This window comes from Bacillus rossius, chromosome 12 (genome assembly GCF_032445375.1).
Source record: "Bacillus rossius redtenbacheri isolate Brsri chromosome 12, Brsri_v3, whole genome shotgun sequence".
NCBI lineage: Eukaryota > Metazoa > Arthropoda > Insecta > Phasmatodea > Bacillidae > Bacillus > Bacillus rossius.
Window position 1 is genome coordinate 10313553 of NC_086339.1, and position 21138 is coordinate 10334690.

Consider the following 21138-nt stretch of genomic DNA (forward strand, 5'->3'; position numbering starts at 1 on the left):
TTTTGGATCTTAAATTAGTCACCAAAATTGCAACAAGAACGCATTATTTAATTTAGCATTGTATTCAGAAGAATATACTTGTTTTGGTGGGCTTTGCACAAAGCTGTTTTTCATCTTTTAACTCAAATTCAAATACATAAGACACTCATAAAACACTAACATAAAGCTTGGTTCAAATTGGCCACTTGCAATATGTATCGGATACTGTTTTTTCCCCCTTCTTTTATTCAAGTTAAAATTACCAGGATATTTCTGTCTGGAGAGAACCAGTACTATATACTCAGGAACAGCTTCACTTAAGTGTAAATCACACACAAATGTATTAAATCCAAGATTCGCAATGATAGTATTTTATTGATGATCCTCGCTTACAAATGATCACCGCGAGGTGGAAGCAGATATACAACAGCACATGAACAACAGTCCTAGAATCTCAGGTAGGTGGACATGTGTTGCATGGAGCAAGTGTTTTTGAAAACATGCCATGATTGTAACTTTCTCGAAGCAGCAGCACGCACATACTTTGCCTGCTTCAATGCACATGAAGCATGGCATGCAAAAACACTACCGGCCCGACATCAGACACTAATCCAAACACCCAATATAAATAAGAATAGGCTACAATCCAAGCCAAAATTTAGAAATTATTCTTTAAAAACATTAAAAGGCTGGAATGGAAACAAGATATTCACATTACACTTCAGCACGGTAAAATTTATATCATTATTGCACATTAGCCACTATTGTTCAAACAGGTCTTTAATCACAAATTCCGAAACTATAACAATTGGCTTACAGCATTATTAGTTTAAATAATTTTGAACCAATACAACTTAGCAAACAAAAAACAATGATATTTAGAGGTTCTAAGTGAAATTTGAATGAGGTTCATAACAACTTGGTCGTGACGCAGGCATGCGTACATGCAACATGTTGTTCATGCCGGGCAGACAGCATTTCTGCACACACATTCACTGTATCGTTACTGGCATGTACAAATGAACTATGTGTAAACCTAGTTAAAACTCTCTGGGACTTATCTTAGCATTGCAGTTACAACTTCTGTAATTCAGCCCATCTGCCTGAAGAATAATGTACAGAGATGCAGAGCTTATATATATAAAAAGAAAACAGCTGAGCACAGCATTTATTTGTTAGTACAAAAAATGTTTTTACAGAGCACAAAGTTTTTTTATAAAAAAAATGGTACAGTAACTGAACTTTAGAATACAATTATATGACAGACATGGTTATGACAGGCAGCTGTAATACTATATGCTTATTGGCAGTTAGCAGTCAACTATGACACAAGCGATGGAGGGCAACGTACTGCAACAAGCCAGCATTAAGCCCATATTCACAGAATTTGCCCACGAGATGACTGTACCAGTTGAACTTTTGAGAAAAGTATATGCATTAGCATATAAGAAATGTCGAGATGGCACGAAACCTCTCGAAACATCCTGAGGGCTGACAACAAAGCTATGTACAAACAGACCTCTCCTCTTTAAAAAAAAACTGTTAACTATCTGTCGCAGAAGCATTGACAAATAATCGGAGTCTCCGGGTAAAAGGTAACAAGTCACATTTTGGGTGATTTTTTTTTAGTTTATTCCAGCAATAAACAACTAAGTATACTTAGAATATGTAATGCATTTTTAATCATTGGTAAATATGTTGGTAAATAAAAGAAAAATGCCAAGAAAAATTTATTTAAGTATTTAAATTCAATTTTTTATCCGACTTTTTTTTTGTTTCTCCTGCAAAAAAGTGAATTCTTGACTTGTTACCTTTTAACCCGGAGACCGTCCAATTGTAAAGTGCTGCACCACTGCTGAACCACGAGTGGGGGAAATAGCCAATTATCATTTAAAAAAAAAATTCTATCTTGTTTAATCAAACTATATCAAAATACATGAAACAAAATCGGACACTCGACGGCCGGGGCTACCACAGCTCCCCGTCCTTCTCCTTGGCGGGCACCTCTATGACCCGCGGCTTGTCGATGATGCGCGCCGTGCGGTTGCCCTTCTCCACGATGCCGATGATCCAGGCCTGGTAGCCCTCCTGCTTCTCTATGTCCTTGCAGTAGGCCGCGGCCTGCTCGCGCGGCAGGCAGATCAGCAGCCCGCCTGCGCACACACCGAGCCGCGTCATGCCTGGGGGCTGCAACCCTAACTAAGCACACTTGAACATTATTTTATATACATAATTGGGTTTGAATATGTCCGGCTATTAGGGGAAAAAAGTACACACAGAATGCAAATTCTGCCAATTACTTCCCCATGGACTGGTGACTGTTCCATTGCATGTCAGTGCATTTGGCATGTCTGTTTCAACTGTAACAAAATGTCGCGCAGGATTTCAATTTTTTTTTTATTGTGCTGTTTAGTCTTGAAATTATATTTTTTTTTTATTTTATGACATTAGTTCACTACTAGAAATAATAATAATAATGTAGTAATTAGGCCTACATTAAAAAGCCATCAGGTTGTTGAAATTGGCGCGAAGTGACAAATTGTAACATTTCTACTGGATGAACCCAATATAAAGTACACCTCCATTAAGTAGTGTGTAATTTTCTGGTCCCCTCAAGTACTTAATAAAGGGAATTTACTGTATATCATTTATGCTGAAATATTAGCATGAAGAATGAAATATGGGTGTGCATGGTTTGAATAAATCTCTCTTGGTCCACCAACTCCTAATGATCCTGTGATAACTTTTTTTTGTTCATAGCACAGTGTCTATATCGTTCACATTTAAAACATTTGGATGGATTACACGTATTTCATTCTAAACAAACAAGTTCGATAAAACCAAGAGATTATTTACTCTAGTGTATTTCAGATTGTGAATGAACTGCAAGGCCCTTCCGTTAAGTATTCATAATGTTACTGAAGTCGGTGACACTTTGCATTGTAAGGTAAATAAAATCTTTATCTTTGGGTACAAGCAAGATGGATAGTGTATTTTTCTAGTGCTGAATCGTGTGTTACTGGTGAAACGTGTTGTGGATTGTGTGAAATGTTCATGGAACAGCGAGCAAGCACCGGAAGTCTCCGCCGAGTGGCCCTGCAGCAGCTGGAACATGTTGCCGCACGCCTTGGCGACGGCGGCCATCTTGGCGATGACGGGCAGGTTGTGGATGACGAAGGAGACCTCGTTCTTCTGGTGGCGCGCGAGGTTCTGTGCGTGCCCCAGCAGACCGAACCCGGTGACGTCCGTCGCTCCGTGCGCGTTGTACTTGTGCATGAGGCGGGCCGCTGAAACACCACACAGTCTCCACGTGCATCACGGCTCTTCCGCAGTGCTCACTCATGTTTAGTGACCAACACAGTGAAATTCCGTTACAACCTACTTCAGAATAACGTATCTTTCATTTCAACTTCTGATTTTAAATTCCCGCCCAAAACACCAATCTAAACAATGTGAAAATATTTCACCTCAACAATAAAAATGTACCCTACCTTTCGATACAACGACCATTCTTTTCCCAGTGCGACGATCATACGAGAAAACACTAGGGACGTGCGAAGCTTCGAAATTTCCGAATCCGAAGCGAATATTTTTAGGATTCGTATTCGATTCGTTCAAAAAAATAATATTCGTAAATTTTCGAAGCTTCGAAGGCAAACGAATATAAATTAGTCTTCTTTAACTTGCTATTTAGTATAGCCAATTATTAAAATGTGCATAATTTCTGCTAAAAACTTCAGGAAAATTGGTTAACGATTCGTATACTTACGTTGAGAAACATACCCACGGCGTACTTGTACAATTCCGTTGTACAAAAATATTAGGTACCATAGCAAATATGAACGCCATGACCATTACTAGTGCAGAAATTCATTTCAAAATCTTTATTTATGCCATTTCCATCTACAAGACATAAAAAAACACCACTTTATGCTTAAAATTTAATTTACGTTTTCTAATGTTTGTTTACCACGACAATATTTCCGCCATTTTGCGGGCAGATGCTGCCAACTAGCCGAACTACGCCAGTCAGTTGCACAATGCACACACAGTTGTGTATTAACATGATCACGGAAATAGTTTGAATGGAAATATGTATGTTAGTTTTTCAGATATACGCCGCACGTTTTTCTTTAAATTCTAGTTCCGAAAGTAAAGTGCCGTGGTTGCCAACCATTACATTTCACAGAATGATATTGGCTTGGTGGTAGCCAAGTAGCCTAAAATTGTCTTCGCCGTATTAACTGTGCTCATTTATACCCTCTCTTTTCTATGCCTCGACGTCACGTTTTTTTGTTTACTTGTTCACCACATTGGTTGAGTTCTATAAGCGTGCACTGTAAAATTTGAATGGCAAAAAATGTAATTACATTATACTTTAATTGTTTTAGTAGAAAGTGGCACCGTTTTATATTTTTAAACCTGCAATGGAATCGAAGGAAACTGCTAAGAGATCTCGCAGTGAAGTGTGGAATTATTTCACAAAATTGAGTGATGGAAAAGTTGCAAGCTGCAATAAATGCAAAAAGGAATACAAAATTCCAACAGGCAAGCAGTTCTCTTTATTATTTAGTAAGTGAGTCGCTGTTTAAAGCGAAAAGTGCATAAGATGTTGCGTGAAATGTGTTATTTGAAGTTTACATAAACAAAAAATGTGTAGGCTTACTAGGTACGTTTATTTGTGATTATAGAAAATATTAGGGAGCAGAAAAATGTGTTCCCGACGGTTTCAGTCACTTTCACAGTCCACAAATTAGCATATATAGCACAGAATATTTTGTTATAGGTACATTTTAATTAACTCAAACCATTTTTGTGAATTTAGTAGTTAGCACAATGATATGGTGTTGTTAACAGGATGTACAATGGTGGGTGATTCAGGCTACAGGATATTTGTCAGGCCCATTTCTGAATAAAGGAATTTGGGGCAACAGTAAGAGCCACATAAAAAAGGGAAATATGACAGGAACCTCAAATATCAGCAATAAATTGTGCAAGTATTAAGTAATTAATAATTCCTAAAATTACATTAAAACATAAAAATAAATGTTAACATTTCATTGTTGCAGGTACAACAAAAACTCTTATCAATCATTTAGAACACCATCCTGCTGAGTTTAAAAAATATGAAGAATGTAAAAGAAATACAAATGTTGCTCCCAAAAGGATGTGTGTAAAAGCAGAAACTCAGCAGTCTATAACAGATGCCTTCAAATCTAGAACATTAATGGATTCGTCATCCCCAGCTGCACAGAAAATCACCAAATTGATTTCAAAAATGCTAGCAACAACTTATCTACCATATGGATTTGTTGAGGAAGAAGGTTTTGTGGACCTGATGAAGCATGTCGCCCCAAATTATAAAATTCCATGCCGAACCACTTTTTCACGTCATTGTATACCAGCACTATACACTGAAGTGAAGACAAAGTTAAAACTTAAACTGCTGAATGACTTACCTAACTTGCTGTCCTTGTCGTTTACTTCTGATGGGTGGTCGTCAAGGGCTGGTGATAGTTACGTAAGTCTTACCTGCCATTACTTGACAGCTGATTTTGAACCGAACATTTGCGTACTCAATACACTTCTCATGAATGATTCCCATACAAGTTCAAACATTAGCAAGGTATTAAAAAATGCAGTTGCTGAATGGGGCATTGATTTGGATCTACAAACAATTCCAATATATTGCATCACAGATAATGCTGCAAATTTTCGCCTGGGTGCAGGCACAGTTTTCATACAAAGATCATGTTTTGCCCACTCCCTCCAACTAGCAATACATGATGCTAAAAATGAATGTGCAGGTGTGAACACACTTCTTTCAAAAGCAAAAGCAGTTGTAGGCCACTACAGTAGGAGTTCTTCAGCACGGGAAAGACTTCAAATGGCAATGAAACAAATGTCACTGCCCGTTCGGGAACTGATTCAGCATGTAGAAACAAGATGGTCAAGTGAATACAATATGTTGGCTCGGCTGTATGAAGTGAGACAGGCAGTAGCAGCAGAATTAACTAATTCAGGAAGCAATATTGACACTTTGTCAGTACAAGAGTGGAAGCTTGCTGCTGGTTTTATTGAGATTCTAGGGCCACTTGCTGAAGCAACCACGGAAATTAGTGGTGATAATTATCCCACTACATCATTAGTTATCCCTATTTTGCACTGCTTGAAATCACACCTTAGTAACATCATTACAGCCAAAAAAGATGGTGTGACATTCGCAAGATGCCTAGACAAAGCATTGAAGTCCAGGTTTAGCTTATATGAAACTGAATCAGTCTACTGTCTATCCATGTTGTGTGATCCAAGATTTAAAGGTGCTTTAATTGACCCAGTTTTGGCTTTAAATACCCTTTCTTGCAATGCTAAGAAGGTAAGCGTGCCTACGTATTCTACGAATGATGCACCTTTGTCATCTTTACCATCTACTTCAGGCACCGGACTTTGGTCAACTTTTGATGTATTGCCAAATGAAGCTCCAGAAAATGACTGCACTGAAGAATTGAAGAGATACTTGTCTGAACCTAGGATACCAAGATCACAGGATCCATACAAATGGTGGAAGGAAGAAGGAATGCTAAGATTTCCAGTAGTGTCGAAAGTTGCCCTTGAATACTTGGGTATTCCAGCAACATCCGTTACCAGCGAGAGATTATTCTCCACCACTGGTAACATAGTTACAAGTCGACGGGAAAATCTGATGCCAGAGCATGTCGAAGAGTTATCATTTTTACACAGGAACTTAAAGAAAAGAAAATAAATACTTAAATAGAGACCTTATCTGGTTTGGCACAAATATTCAATATTTAGTTAATGACATGTAAGTCTAATGTATATTTTTGTTTGCAATTTTGTGATTTTGAATGTGAGCCTCCTTGAAAATAGTAAGTGAATCAGTCTACAGCTTTCTTCAGTTTTATTTTTTTGCAAAATATATTACTTGAAAAGATACTTGTCTGAGCATGAAAAATACTTTTCTGAGTATCAGGACAGAATTTGTTTGTCTTATTTATTGATAAAATAGTTTTTTTAAGTCAGTTATGTATATGTATGTATAAAATCATATAAATGTTTATCCATTTTATTATCTTCCATTAGGATTGTTTGTTAATGTAAGCTCCATTTACATTTGAAATAACCAACTTTAATTTGAAAGTCATGTTTTTGTTTAAGACATTCATATTACTATGTTCATGTGCATATTATAATTATACAGATGAAAATTCATTTAAGCTAGAAGAGAATTTATTTCCAGACTCACTTTATTGAAGATCCAAAAAATATGTAATGGAACATTCTATAAACATTTCATTCATTCAAACACTTAAATTCTTTAAGGAGATATTAAAATAATTTAAGGTTTCAATATTATGTTTTAAGTGCCTTGTGCAAGACGTAAGATTAGAAACAAACTTTTTAAGGGTGGTGACAGTACAAAATGAAAATACATAATTGTGCAGTATGTCATGTGGGAGCAATATTTAACACATCTTGAAAAATTATTCGAACTTCGATTCGAATTCGCGAATATTTACAATATTCGCTTCGAACTGAAAAAGTCCACTTCGCACAGGCCTAGAAAACATGGTATAAAGTACTTTCATTACTAAGCATGAAAGTTGAGGCTTTATTGATGTACTTTTTAACGAGATTCTACTGTACTCATCTGCCATTCCAGTTGTGTCAATACAACCATTGAATCGTGTAATACAAAAATTACAATATCACTATGACAGTCAACTTCTAAAAACTACATCAATAATCACACTCACTTTTTTTTTTTACTGTGTAATTTGCTGGGAAAAAAGACAAAAAGGGAGAACATAAATACAAAGTTTCGCTATTTTGTAAATAATAATCAGTACTATTTCTTCTTAACAAAGCAGATGACACAGGTTTAGTTTAAAGGTTCTCTTCCCCCGCGTTAAGTAAGCTCGCTAGATGGAGACTCAACATTAACAAAGTGCCATCCTACTGTGAATGGAAGGCTTGGATGGATTCATTTGATGATGTGAAAGAAATCACTTTATAGGACACCTATAGCCAATTATTAGAGACCCGTGAATTTCGCGGGTTCAATGACCTCCAGGATAGACACCAATATCCTCTACACACTCGGGCAAATGCCAACTGTTCATTGGCTGCTGACTTGCGAGTCGTCTCGACTGGGTGGCCTGTGACTCGACACTTCTATGAGTGAGGGTCTCTAATTGGCCCTCAGTCCTCCAGATTAACAGAGAACCAATGACAGAAGCAGCACTAAGGTATAATTATTTAAATTTTAGCATAACACGAAATGAATCTGCGAAATTCACGGGGGTCTACCAATTATGTACCAAACAAGATCACAATGATCACAGAACATGCAGTAAAACATCCATTAAGTATTTTTTCTCTAAAAAAGATTTAAAAAAAAAAAAAAAATGGGCAGAGAAGTGTTTACTGGGGACAAGAGAACGTAGCAGCATTACCAATCTTGTTGAGGCGCGCCATGGAGTCCATGGCGCGCTGGTAGCCCTTGCGCACGTCGTCCTCCGACACCACCAGCTTGATGCGGTTCCAGCGCTCCGGTTGGTCGAGCCACTGGTGGGCGTTCACCGCGACCTGCGTGCCAAGCGGCTTCGTCAGCACCAGCACGTCGCCCACCACCGCGTTGTCCGGCCTGCGACACGCCAGCGCACACACATCCCGACTGCGGTGGCACTTGGTTCACATAGCAGCTCCGCACAAGAGCAAACACTGTACAAAGCAGGTGCGCAACAACAAAGGGGGGGAAGGGTATTTTGCCCCCCCCCCCCCTCTTTCTGAAACCTTGAAGTGAGGGCAAACGGGGGGCAAATAAAGTGCTGTGTAATCAATTTCTAGATAATACAACTGCTTAAATAGCACCATTTTCCACCTTGAAATACAAATTTTCCCCGGGGGAGGACCCCCAGACCCCTCCGTCTCAATAGGGGGGATAGATGATTCTTTATAAAATTGTATATTGCCCCCCCCCCCCCCCCCCCTTTTGGAAATTTAGATGTTGCACCCCTTGTACAAAGAGCACCCCGTCAGGTCCTAACGCAATAGGTAGGTACCACGTGAAATCACTATTCGAATCGGGTCCCATTCGCCTGGTTTGCTATCTTTGAGCCGTTAAAACAATTGCACAAGTTCTATCAGAAACGTGTTTGATAAGGAATTCTCGTTTACACACACAAAAAAAAAAAAAAAAATACGCACAACCTGATTGGTTTTTGCTTACAATTTTCCCTATTGAACAGTGGTTTCATGTACACACTCTCTTTTCTACTAAGTGAGCATGAGAATGCAGAAGCTGTTTTCATCACTAATCTTTCAACTTTTTCAAACAAAAAAACCTAAAATAGTAGTTGCTACAAGATGCAAATGATGTTTTATGTATTTTAAACTCTTAAGATGCAATCCAAAGAAAATAATACACCAAAAGTTATACTACTTAGCAAACTATCAGAAAACCCAGATGGTGATTCGCCACGCAGTGTGACGTCAAGCGCACTCACACAATGTACTCGTTGGGCTGGCAGACGGTGGAGGCGACCCCGCCGATGGTGCACCAGGGGTTGACGACCGTCTGGCCCCCGGTCACGCTGGTGCCCGCCTCCAGGGCGGAGTCCTGCAACAGGCCCCGCCCCCTCAGCAACAGCATGCAGTGTTTCAACCAAGCTCTCCCAGCCCTCAGCCTGCATGTGATGATACGGTGATGGTTCTCGGTGATGGGGGGAAAAGAGGTACAAAACACAAACACTGTACAGGGCCATCCTTCAATAATGTGTTTTGTCTTAGGAGTACGTGACGTTATCTTTTAGTTACCGTATTTACCCAAATGTAAGACGACCTCGAATCTAAGACCACCCTCAAACTACAGCCTCATGTGCTCAGGAAAAAATTTTTTTAATTGTATTAAACACATGCCAACAAATTAGATATAAAATTGAAAATATGTTACAAAGGATTTCAACCACCACTTTTTAAATACTGTTAACAGTTTATGTACAAACAGAAAAAAAATACCTATATGGCTGGTACTGTAACTGTTGGAAACTTAAGTGTTTCATTATGCTGATGCTTGTTTTTGTACAAGAAACTAGTTTATAAGATGGGCGCCATCTTGTGCTATAGAACATTCCAAAAACATCCGTCGGAACATGTGCAGCCAATAACTACTGCACAACCCAAAAACATTGACCCCAAAATAGGTATGTTTACCTAAAAATCAATGTATCTGAATCTAAGGCGACCCTTTTGTTTTGAATTATAAATTATGGTAAAAAATGTCGTCTAAGATTGGTATATACGAAACTATTTTGTTACAGATTTGTACGGAATGATCAATTTGTCTATCTCATTGGCATCAAGGTCATTGGAAGCGATATGAGAATAGAGTATTCCGTAAAAAAAAGCAGGTGAACACTCGCAGACCCACTGAAACATCCATCACTTTTAAACACGACATTCCCGCCAGGCGCCCCACCACACGCCTGGAATGTGCGCAGTGTCTCAGAACCGCTTCACCAATCCGGGCTCAGGGTTGCCAGAGCTTCACGCGGACGAAGGACGGGAAGCAAGGAGGTTACCTTGAAGCCTCGCATGAGCAAGGGCACCACCACGTCGCGCTCCTTCTCCGTCATCTTGGTCGACACCCCCAGCAGCATCAGCATGTTGTCGCACTCCGTCACGCCCATCGCAAACAGGTCGCTCAGCACGTTGGCGCACGCTATCTTGCCTGCAACACAGCGTCTCGCTGGGAGATCTGCCCCGCGCTCCGGCTCTCCACACCTCCTCCCCCGGGGGAAAAACACCGAGTGTTTCTTTTGACACGATGTGTCGCAAAACATCCATTCATAAGTGACCAAATTCAGCACTTCGAAATATGAACCAGCTAAATGAGTTTTCCTCTAAAATGTACGTGCCCGAGCTCACATCCACAGATGGCATGCAAAAACTTTCATTACTGCAGATTTACTTAACGAGCAACCTAAGCTGTAAATAGGCATTCTTAATGCTTAACTCTCAAACCTGCATTGACTCACACATTAAGATAGCTTCCATTCATGTGGCTTCTAGGTTAAGTCGTGTGTTTCATAAGTCAGTGCAGGTGTGTAAATGCATGCAAAGTGCTTAATATTAGCAGAAAAACTACATGAAATGGGTTCAGCTCATCAAGGCACAAGTTATTATTCTCAGGTTTCCCACACTTTCTTCTACCATTTTCCCATTCAATCCGTTTACGGTTTACAATTCATGATATAATTAGTTGTATTATCAAAGATTTTACTACACATAATTGTTCTAAATTATTGTTTTCTTTGTTTCCAGTCCTAACCAAATATAAATTGATCGTATGTATTGATATGCAAAATTGCATCCAGACTTAGGCAAATTTGGTTCACACAGTTATCGCTCTGTCCCACTTATCGCATATACGTTAGGGGATTACTCAATACAGTTACCAATTTTTTTTACGTGACAAACACTACTTTGTCTGAAAATTTTTATAAACCACCTTAAGATGTAACCTGTAAAACTTCTGAAAAACTAGTCTTAAAACCAAGGTTTTGTTAATTTTCTTGTGTTATCACATTTTTAAGACACATTTAAAATTTTCAGAGTTTTCCTTGTTATCTCTATTTTTCCTCTCTGTGTGGGAACCGTGTTAATTGATGCTTGGCTGGACCGTGCCGAAACACACACCCATCATGTAGGGGTCATCAACCAGCGGGTAGAAGAAGTCTGTGGTCTGCACCAGCGACAGCCCCCCGTGGCGCAGAGGAGTCACGGAGGAATCCATGCCAATGCCTGCAACACACACGCACACTGACCTCACACCATAGATCCGCTTCGTCGTCATGTTACAGAGCAACTCTCAGACTTGTGTGAACTGAACACATTGAAGGTAATTCTGCTGGGTAGAAGCTTCTTAGATATTAGACTGAAAATTTAAATAAAATATTTGTTATGTTAGGTCAGATACATTAATAATTTATGTAGTTAACATAACCTAACCAGCTTTTCCCTATAGTTGTTTTGCACCCTAATCGCAACCTAAAACTCTATACAGTGCAAAATTACCCTATAGCAAGTAATGTTTAAACAGTATCATTATGTCAGTTACTAGTTTATTATGTTTAGTGTTTAGTACGTATATCTTAAGGTAAACTTCTAAGGTAGGTTCTGTTCTAAATTAATACTTTAAAATGATATTTTTGAAGGTCAATCTGAAGAGGAACCACTTTTCCATGGGAAAAAAAATTGTAATAAATAATCCTAAATGATTAATTTTACTTCCTGACAATTTTCTAGTCATTATCTAAGAGGATGTTATTTTACTTCAAGTATTTCACTAGTATTGGACCATTTTAAAGAGGGGTTGCTAGGTTAGCAACATTGAAAATATGTGCAAATGGTTGGTTATGTTAGGTATTTACAATACTTATGTATAACTTTTAAATTATGTGAACATTAGTTCAGCAATATTAAAATAATATAAGCTCAAATGATATTACATTAATTTTTAATTTAGTTAACCTAACCTAACCAACCGTCCACACAATTTTAAAGTGGCTAACCTGACAGAACTGACCATTCTCACAAAATCACAGTATTATTTTTAATATGTAACTTAACCTCACCACTCATTAAAATGGTAGCGAAACATTTCAGAAAGGAAAAAAAATTAAATTTTTCTTTATTCTATTTCAGATAAGTGACTCTCCTTCAAAATCCACATTTTTGAGTTCCTCTCATTATACTTCGTGATTTCGTAAAACAGCACTGCGATATTTTTAATTTTTTATCGATAGTTTTATTTTAACATTTTGAATAATATACTAGGATGTTGTATGCAAGCAAAATCTTATCAATCGTTGGTTGTAAATTTTAGTGTGAATTATTGGTTAGGTTAGCAAGTTTTTTTTTTTTTTTTTTTTTTTTAAATTCATCACGGAGTTTTTTTAAACAAGTAGTAGAAAAACATTTTCGAATTTTATTTCTGAGCGCCTTCTCTAAAAAGAAATTACTGAAATAGGTTTCATTAGATTTTTTCATTTCTATAATTGTTTAATATGAACTGTCCAAAATGATAAAAGCTTATACCAACAAAAATCATTTACTGGATGCAAAAAACAAAGCAAATACGATGGTTGCTATACAAAATTGATTAAATCTTAACCACCTTTGAAGCATATAACCCTATATTTGGCAATACTGTTAGGCTTAGATCTACAAAAATTTAAATATTATGATTATTTTTCAGTTATTGTTTAACACAGACATTATAAATGTGATTGAAAACCCTACGAGTAAAATTAACATTAGAAAAATCAATACCATAACCGTGGCATATTCGGCCAGAAGAGGTTCAAATATATAAAAATATAAAACAGATTATTTTAATGGATCACATAATAAATACTAAAATTTAACTTTCGACAAGTATTCCTATTTTCACTTGTAGACACAGTCAAAAAATGTGATGACATAATGGCACACACACAACAAAAGCTGGGAAAAAAAACTCACCGATTCTGGGAACCGCCAAATGCATAAAGTGGGCATGTTCGTCCTGGGCATTATTTTCGTCTTGCTGTAGTCCCTCCAAGAGTTTCGCTAGAACCTCCTGGGGGACTTTACACCCTCATCCTTTTAAATCAGCAAAACGTGTCAGACGGAAAGATGCGTCCAAATCATGTGCCTCAGGATCGAACGGCCTTCTTATTGCCAAGGCATTTGGATTCCCTCCTAACTCCAACTGCGCGACGGATAGGGCATCTTGAGGAATTGCAGTCCCCTGCAAATCTTCCATTGCTGGTTGATAGAGAATCTTGAGTAAAATTAAGAAACACGGCGCAAAAAACTATCACTTCGCTACCCCTTCAGCGTCTCACCGGCACACAAAATGGCCTTCTCCCTCGAGGGACAGACAGCGCAAGGCCAGCGCACAGCGTCTCCCCAAACTCGTTTCGTGATTGGTCGACAGGTTTCGCGCCATGAATCGAGGGAGAAGCCAGTATTTCTCCCCAAGTTTTGAGGTAATGGCGGTGTTTTAGAGGAGCTGTGGGAAACTATAAAACTGTAAATAAAATATTGGCACACTTAAAATACATCACAACTATTATCTTTTAAATAGTATTTTTTAGGTTAAAGGTTATAATGTTTGAATTCAACAGTTATTACTACTTTAGTTATATTTCAGTTATATTTTATATAAAATTGCAGTGTGTAAGTGTGGTAACATTACCTTTTGAAAGTTTCGCTGGGTTGGTGCTGTACTTCGCAGGATAGCCTGTTTCAACAATGATGGAAAGTTATTGCTGTTTTCCAGTAATATAAAAAATAACTGACACAACAATATAATAATATGAAATCACAATGATTTAAATAACGTGTGATTTGGTAATTCGGGTACTTAATGCAATATACACATGTAAAATTAAATAAATTTTTAAAATGCTAAAGCTGAAAAAAGTGTTGTATGTTACGAGCTATATTTCAACACGACCAAAATTTCATGATCACTGAAAATTCAATATGCTGATATAGATAACCAAACGCTGTACATATTACATATAATTGGTGTTTCAACTATAGTGGCAATAATAATATAAGTAAATAATAGATAAATTTAAATTCGCCAAAACCTATTGCAAACATCCAAGACAGTCTAAACAGTTGAGCACGTTAGACGTTAAACGGAGGGGTAATATCATAGGGCCATAACAAGAGCGGTTTGGTTTTTTTTTTTGGGGGGGGGGGGGGGAGGAAATTGAGTTCAGGAAGGGTTTTCATGCATATGTTTACCCTTATAGTATGACGAAAATTACAAGTCTATTGCTAATATAATCCATTCTAAATCTTACCAGATATGAAATACGCGCAAGCCACATTTACAACTATGGCCATTGTAATATTAACTGACCACTGGGACCACCAATGGACGTCCCGTCGTCTTAAGAGGGTGGGAAAGGTCGCTTCGTGAGTGTATAAACAATTATATAATCTTAACACTTGACAGAATTCGATGGGGGTTATTTTGACGGCTGGATATTTTTATTACGAAGACCTGAATGTATAGAAATAGTCATTACAATTACAATGTGTTGTAAAAAATTGCAAACCGTTATTTTTTTAATAAAATAAAGGCTTGGAACTAAAGTTAGTAAAAATAAAAATAATTAGGCTGTAAAATTATTAAAATAACTTTAGAAAAGCTTCTATAGTAACCAAATCTTAGAACGATTAAATATATTAACATTTGAAGCTAATTTGAGCCTTTTTAAATATTCTGTTATGCAATTGTTAAGGAAAAAAAATAAATTTATATATAGTCTAAGATTTGGTTACCATACAGGTTTTTCTTATGTGATTTTTTATAATTGTACAGTTAATAATATTTTCACAATTGTTTTATTTTTATGAACAACCGATTACAATTTTTTTCGTTACGCTGTATTGACTTTTTTTATACATTCAGGTCTCCATAATGAAAATAACCAACCGACAAACAAACCCCAGAAAAGTCGTTCAGATTCTATGGTCGTTTTTATATTCTCTCCATTCATGCACATGCGACCTTATACCTATCCTTTTAATGCTCGTTCTGACGCTTCATGTTTATATATATATATATATATATATATATATATATATATATATACATATTTATATATATCCCGCCATTTCGTTTATTTAAGGGGTATTTCTGAAATTTTAACCTGATACCTCCCTTGGACAAATATTTTCAACAGATATTCACTAGTGTAATATCATGGCATGGGTATCTATACAAAGTTGCGTAAGTGTTGATAATTACGAATATTTGCGTGCTTTGTTTTACACCCATGGCAGAACAAATGCAAGTGAGGTATGGAGTTAAAATTTTAGAAATAGCCTTTAAAAATGTAATGATAAAAAAAAATCAACATGGCGACCATAACCCCTATCTTCCTCTCCCGCGACACAGTCTTTAATTGTTAGTGGGCGTTCAGTGCTGGTCACTTGCTGGACGACCGACGGTTCCGTTGGCCGAATTCAAAATGCGCAGTCTTCGTGTTGGGCACTCGGGAGTTGAGATGGTTCAACTTACGTCCAACTGGCGGGTATTTAAATCGTTTGATAGGGTTTGACGTCACACGGACAAGCAAAGAAGCTTGCGGCGACGGGATTACACTGAGCTCCGAACCACCGGGTGCATGGAAGACATGTCCGTTGATAAAAGGGGGGTCAAACCATAACCCTCTCAACTGCTGGAGATTGTATTAACCAATCAATATCATTTTTGTTTTATTTTCCTTTGCTCATACATAATTACTTTCACATCAATTATGCGAATATGTCATGTAAAATAAAAGAAAATTATTAAATTTGAAATGTGTATATATATATGTTATAAATAAATATTTTAAAATTTGGTTGTCTGTAAAGTCGGTTTACGGACGATAGTTTAACGTGACAACGTCATAACAAAACATTGATGAAATAATTGCATACTTTTATGAATAAAATTGAATCATTTTTATTGAATTATCACTATTTTGTATGGATACAAATAAGTAGTGAAATGAAATCTACAATTTAATTTATTGATAAATTTACTTTTATTTGCACTCATTAATTCAAATATATTTATTACTTTAACGAACCGATTATTTTAACTATAACTTTTATACATGTTTGCTATTTAACTTCTTCCAATCTGTGTTATTCTGTTAAGGATAGGACGATGATAGGAAAAGTAGGAAACGAATGGGAGTGTTTCAAGTTTAATGTGCCTCGAAAAAGTCAAATCGATGGTTGTTCCAATCGAGTGGAAGAGAGATAGATGCTGCGCAAGCGTACAATGAGCGTAACGGGACACGGCGTTACGGGACAATGTGCGTTACGGGACACTTTTTCGTGCGTGCAGCCGGCGTTCATCGATTTATTAGACGTCACGTCAAAAATGCAAAAAAAAAAAAAAAAAAAAAAAACAGAGAAAGATTTCATTTTGCACGCGTCTTTCAAGTTGGTATGTAACGAGCTGTTTTTCATCACATCCAAAATTTCATATCACTAAAAGTTGAATTTGCTGATAGAGTTTTTAAAAAGCTATACATATTACCTATAATTTGTGCTTTAAGTATAGTGACAATGATAATAGAATAAGTAAATACTATCGGAATTTACATTCGCCAAACCCTATTGTTAACATCCAGATTGTATATATGTATGTGTATGTACATATATTTATGTATATAGTATATATGTATATATAAACATATATATAATATATATGTTTATATATATACACACACAAAGAGTGCCACAGCGCCCACAGCTACAGGTTTTAAGTATCATTTTATAACTTTAACAAGAAACATGATATTTCATTATCGATTGCTATCATTTTGTGTTGTTTCCATGCAATATATTTAAGTTAAGTACTTGTTCAGCGTAAAAAAGAAGGCACGTACATGAATTAACTAAGCCAAACAAATCCGAATAACATAGTAAAAGTTTATATTTCCAGAAATTGCGCTAGCGACGTTTTGACGTTCGGCGTGACCGCATGCGCGCGTGATGGTGACGTAACTCACAACTCATGTTACAGACTTTGGACAAGGATTCGCTGTGATAAGGTGCGATGAAGTGATAGCTGGCATTTCGAACTTCACTCGTCCGCACATGGGGTGAGCACCACAGAAGGGATGGCAGTTTGGAGACGGTTTACCGTTGGACCGTCAAACCAAGACTTTGCGGCAGAGGTCAGCAGACCACGGTAAAAATCTCTGCGCTGCCACAGGAAAAAAAAAAATGAAAGAAAAAAAAAAAGATGCACAATTACGTCATGTCTCAACCTGCACTCCCACTTATCACCGCCCGCCAGGTATCGCCTGGTGCTTTTTATTTAATAATTATTCAATTAAATTAATTAAGGTTTTCTTGTTTCATCAGGAGAGCCCTACCAATGAATACCACTTTTTTTTTTTTTGCATTTACGTGTTTTTTTCCTAAGTAACCTTTATTTTTTTAAGACTTTATGTTGAATTAGTGAATACATTATTTTGATTGCATCTCGTTTTTTTTAATCGCCTTAAAATTCCACGTAGATTTAGAGGAAATACATGTTGCGGCTCTCTAAAAAAAATTGGAGATTGTAACTTAATATTTGGCTCACCTCACTCTAAAGTCTGCGACCTCTGCCCTAGGCAATTTACATTTCGGGGTCTTAACACTATGGAGAAGGACCTTCCTTACTCGGGAGCCGGGATGGGGGTTATAGAATAGCTCCCTAATGAAACGGCCAGAACATTTATCAAATAAACTCAAATCTTCTTAAGCCAATCTGGAACATTAAATTCAACCATTCTTTTTTCTCGTTTATCTATAGAAATTTTGATGTTCTCGGTACAAAAAAAATTATACTCTGGTTAGTTTTACTAACGCAAACAATAAATTTCCGGCGAAATCGCGCTGTTATATGAGGAATTAAAATCTTTTAAGGTTTTTTATTAGGTACATGAAATCATGAACATTTGATTAAAATCGAAAGGTATTGGGCAGCACTTTAAATTACACGCTAATAAAATTTAAACTTTTTTTTTTTTTTTTTCGTTTTCCATATTGTGATAATTTTTCACAGAAGAACTAGACAGACTGGGACTTAATTGTATCACAGGTTGGAATGCGAACAGATCCTAAGAAGATCTGATCTGTCGAGGAGTGGCCTCAACATAAGAATAAGAAAGATGTAATTTTTTTTTCCTAGCCTAAATTGTTCTAAGTGTGTAGGGGAGGGTCCAGGTTAGGGGAGGACCTAAGTGTGTCTCAGGCCGAAGCCTATACACTCTACCATGCGGGTTTTTAAACATGCAGGACAAGGGCGCGTGCATCGTGTGCTTATTGGGGTTTACTGGCCAGCCATGGCTGCAATTGGCGCCATGACTGACGCCCCATTGGTCGCCTAGCTTAAAAGCTAGCTAATGTGACCCAGGTAAAACCTGCATAGACAGAGGGAAAACCCTGGGCCGGGTCATGCGGGGATCAAATAACATGCATTAAGCAAGCAGGTAACTACTGGACAAGAGGGAATAAGGGTCCAGGTAAGAAGAGTTGGAGGGGCTGAAAAATAAACCATGCTGGAGTTGGGTGCTTGGGTCTTGCGGCCCTAAGAAAGTTGTAAGGAGTTTCACGGGACTCTGTGCCTAATGTAGGCGGTTTGTGTCTGGGTTCTCAGCACGAGGACCGCACGAAAAGAAAATGGCCGGCCCTGCTAGGCTGCCTCGGTGGCGCCCCTGTCGGGGGGAAGGGGGTTGAAGTGGCCGCTGGAGAGAACAGTTGCCGCACAGTTGCATCGCACAGTAGCTCTGCCGTCGCTGTGGGGAGCTCGGAGCTCGACAACGCGACTGATGTGTTTGCGCCGCGGCAGACACGGAGCGGTGACAGCTGCACCCCTTGCACCCCGAGCGCGTCTGCGCCTGCGGCTCGGTGCTGGTGGGTTGTCGCTGCCTCGCCCGACCCGGCCGCCTGCGTGCGGGCTTTTGCCGTCTCTCGCCAGCTCCACCTCCTTCAAGAGTCCAGAGACCACTTTACAAATTTCCTCCTGGAGCCTGTACTAAAAATTGTGTTATACTTACAAACGCGCGCAACCACAATTTTAACAGCTGTATCCCTACAAATAAAAAAATTAGAACTGAAACCAAAAAAAAATTGGTTGTCTGTAAAGTCGGTTTACAGACGATAGTTTAACGTGACGTCATAACAAAATATTGACGAAATGATTGCATACTTTTATGAATAAAATTGAATAATTTTTATTGAATTATCACTATTTTGTATGGATACAAAGGAAAGAAATGAAATCTACAATTTAATTGATAAATTTACTTTTATTTGCACTCATTAATTCAAATATGTTTATTACTTTAATGAAGAGATTATTTTAACTATAACTTTTATACATGCTTGCTATTTAACTTCTTCCGATCTGTGTTATTCTGTTAAGGATAGGACGATGATAGGAAAAGTAGGAAACGAATGGGAGTGTTTCAAGTTTAATGTGCCTCGAAAAAGTCAAATCGATGGTTGTTCCAATAGAGTGGAAGAGAGATAGATGCGGCGCAAGCGTACAATGAGCGTAACGGGACACATCGTAACGGGACACTTTTTCGTGCGTGCAGCCGGCGTTCATCGATTTATTAGACGTTGTCACGTCAATAATACAACGTACATATTTAAAAAAAAAAATCCCTTTCGGCACAGCCTACAGGCGTAGGTAGATTTCGAAGTATCCGGAATTGTTCTGGAAATTTATATAAACTTATTAAAAAACTTAACGTACATTTTTTTTTTAATATCCGCTGTAACTTCTCCATCACCGCGCGACCGTACCGTGGAGTTTTTTAAAAAAAGTACAAGGCTGACTGATTCGGATAGCAATATTTCTGCAGCAGGACGACTGCCAGAGGACGTAGACGAGTGACGTGAAGTGCAACATGTGTTGACAATCAACTACCCGTGCGGAGAAGGGAGCAATCATGGATGTCGTTAGTCAGTAGAGTCTTCACCATCAGGTGCAGCCACCGAGCTTAGCGAGTCACACTGGGAACTGGCGACCCACACTAACCCTGAGGTTAAGACGTCCGGGCTAACCTGGCGCCCTCCTGGACCAATCTCATATTTAAATTATTTAAAATTACCTCCGCGTCACTAAGTTCACCCCGGTTCTCAGTCACGGTGGCAAGGCGATGCCAAAATAACCTCACAGATGAAGAAATAGAAGTTACTGTTACTGTTTTCCTGATAAGCAACCAGGATGTATTCTCTATGGGGGATACAGACTTTGGGAGAACAAGCTTGGTCTACCATCGCATCACACAGGTGGTGAGGAACCAATCCGACAAGCCCCACGGCGGCTGCCTCTAACAAAACAGGAAGAAGCAGAAAAGTTGATGGAGGGTAGTGTAATAGAACCATCAGTGAACCCTTGGGTTTCCCCAGTCGTTTTAGTACGGAAGGATGACCAACTGAGGTTCTGTGTCGACTACCGGAAGCTGAATGACATCACCAAAAAAGGACAGCTACCCCCTCCCATGTATCGATGACACACTTAATACCGACTCTGGCACCAGACTGGACCCGTCTCCACACTGGACCTGA

The 21138-nt window shown here is 38.1% G+C and overlaps 1 protein-coding gene across 1 annotated transcript; it reads right to left on the reverse strand.

Annotated features, from left to right (window-relative positions):
• Positions 1-334: 334 nt before the first annotated feature.
• LOC134537510 (inactive selenide, water dikinase-like protein) lies at positions 335-13972 on the reverse strand. Its single transcript, XM_063378017.1, has 7 exons — positions 13525-13972; positions 11698-11802; positions 10581-10729; positions 9507-9619; positions 8454-8644; positions 3054-3266; positions 335-2132 (listed from the first exon to the last, which is right to left on the reverse strand). The coding sequence occupies exons 1-7, from the start codon at positions 13547-13549 to the stop codon at positions 1948-1950; spliced, it is 981 nt and encodes a 326-aa protein (XP_063234087.1). The 5' UTR covers positions 13550-13972; the 3' UTR covers positions 335-1947.
• Between the last annotated feature and the right edge of the window lie 7166 nt (positions 13973-21138).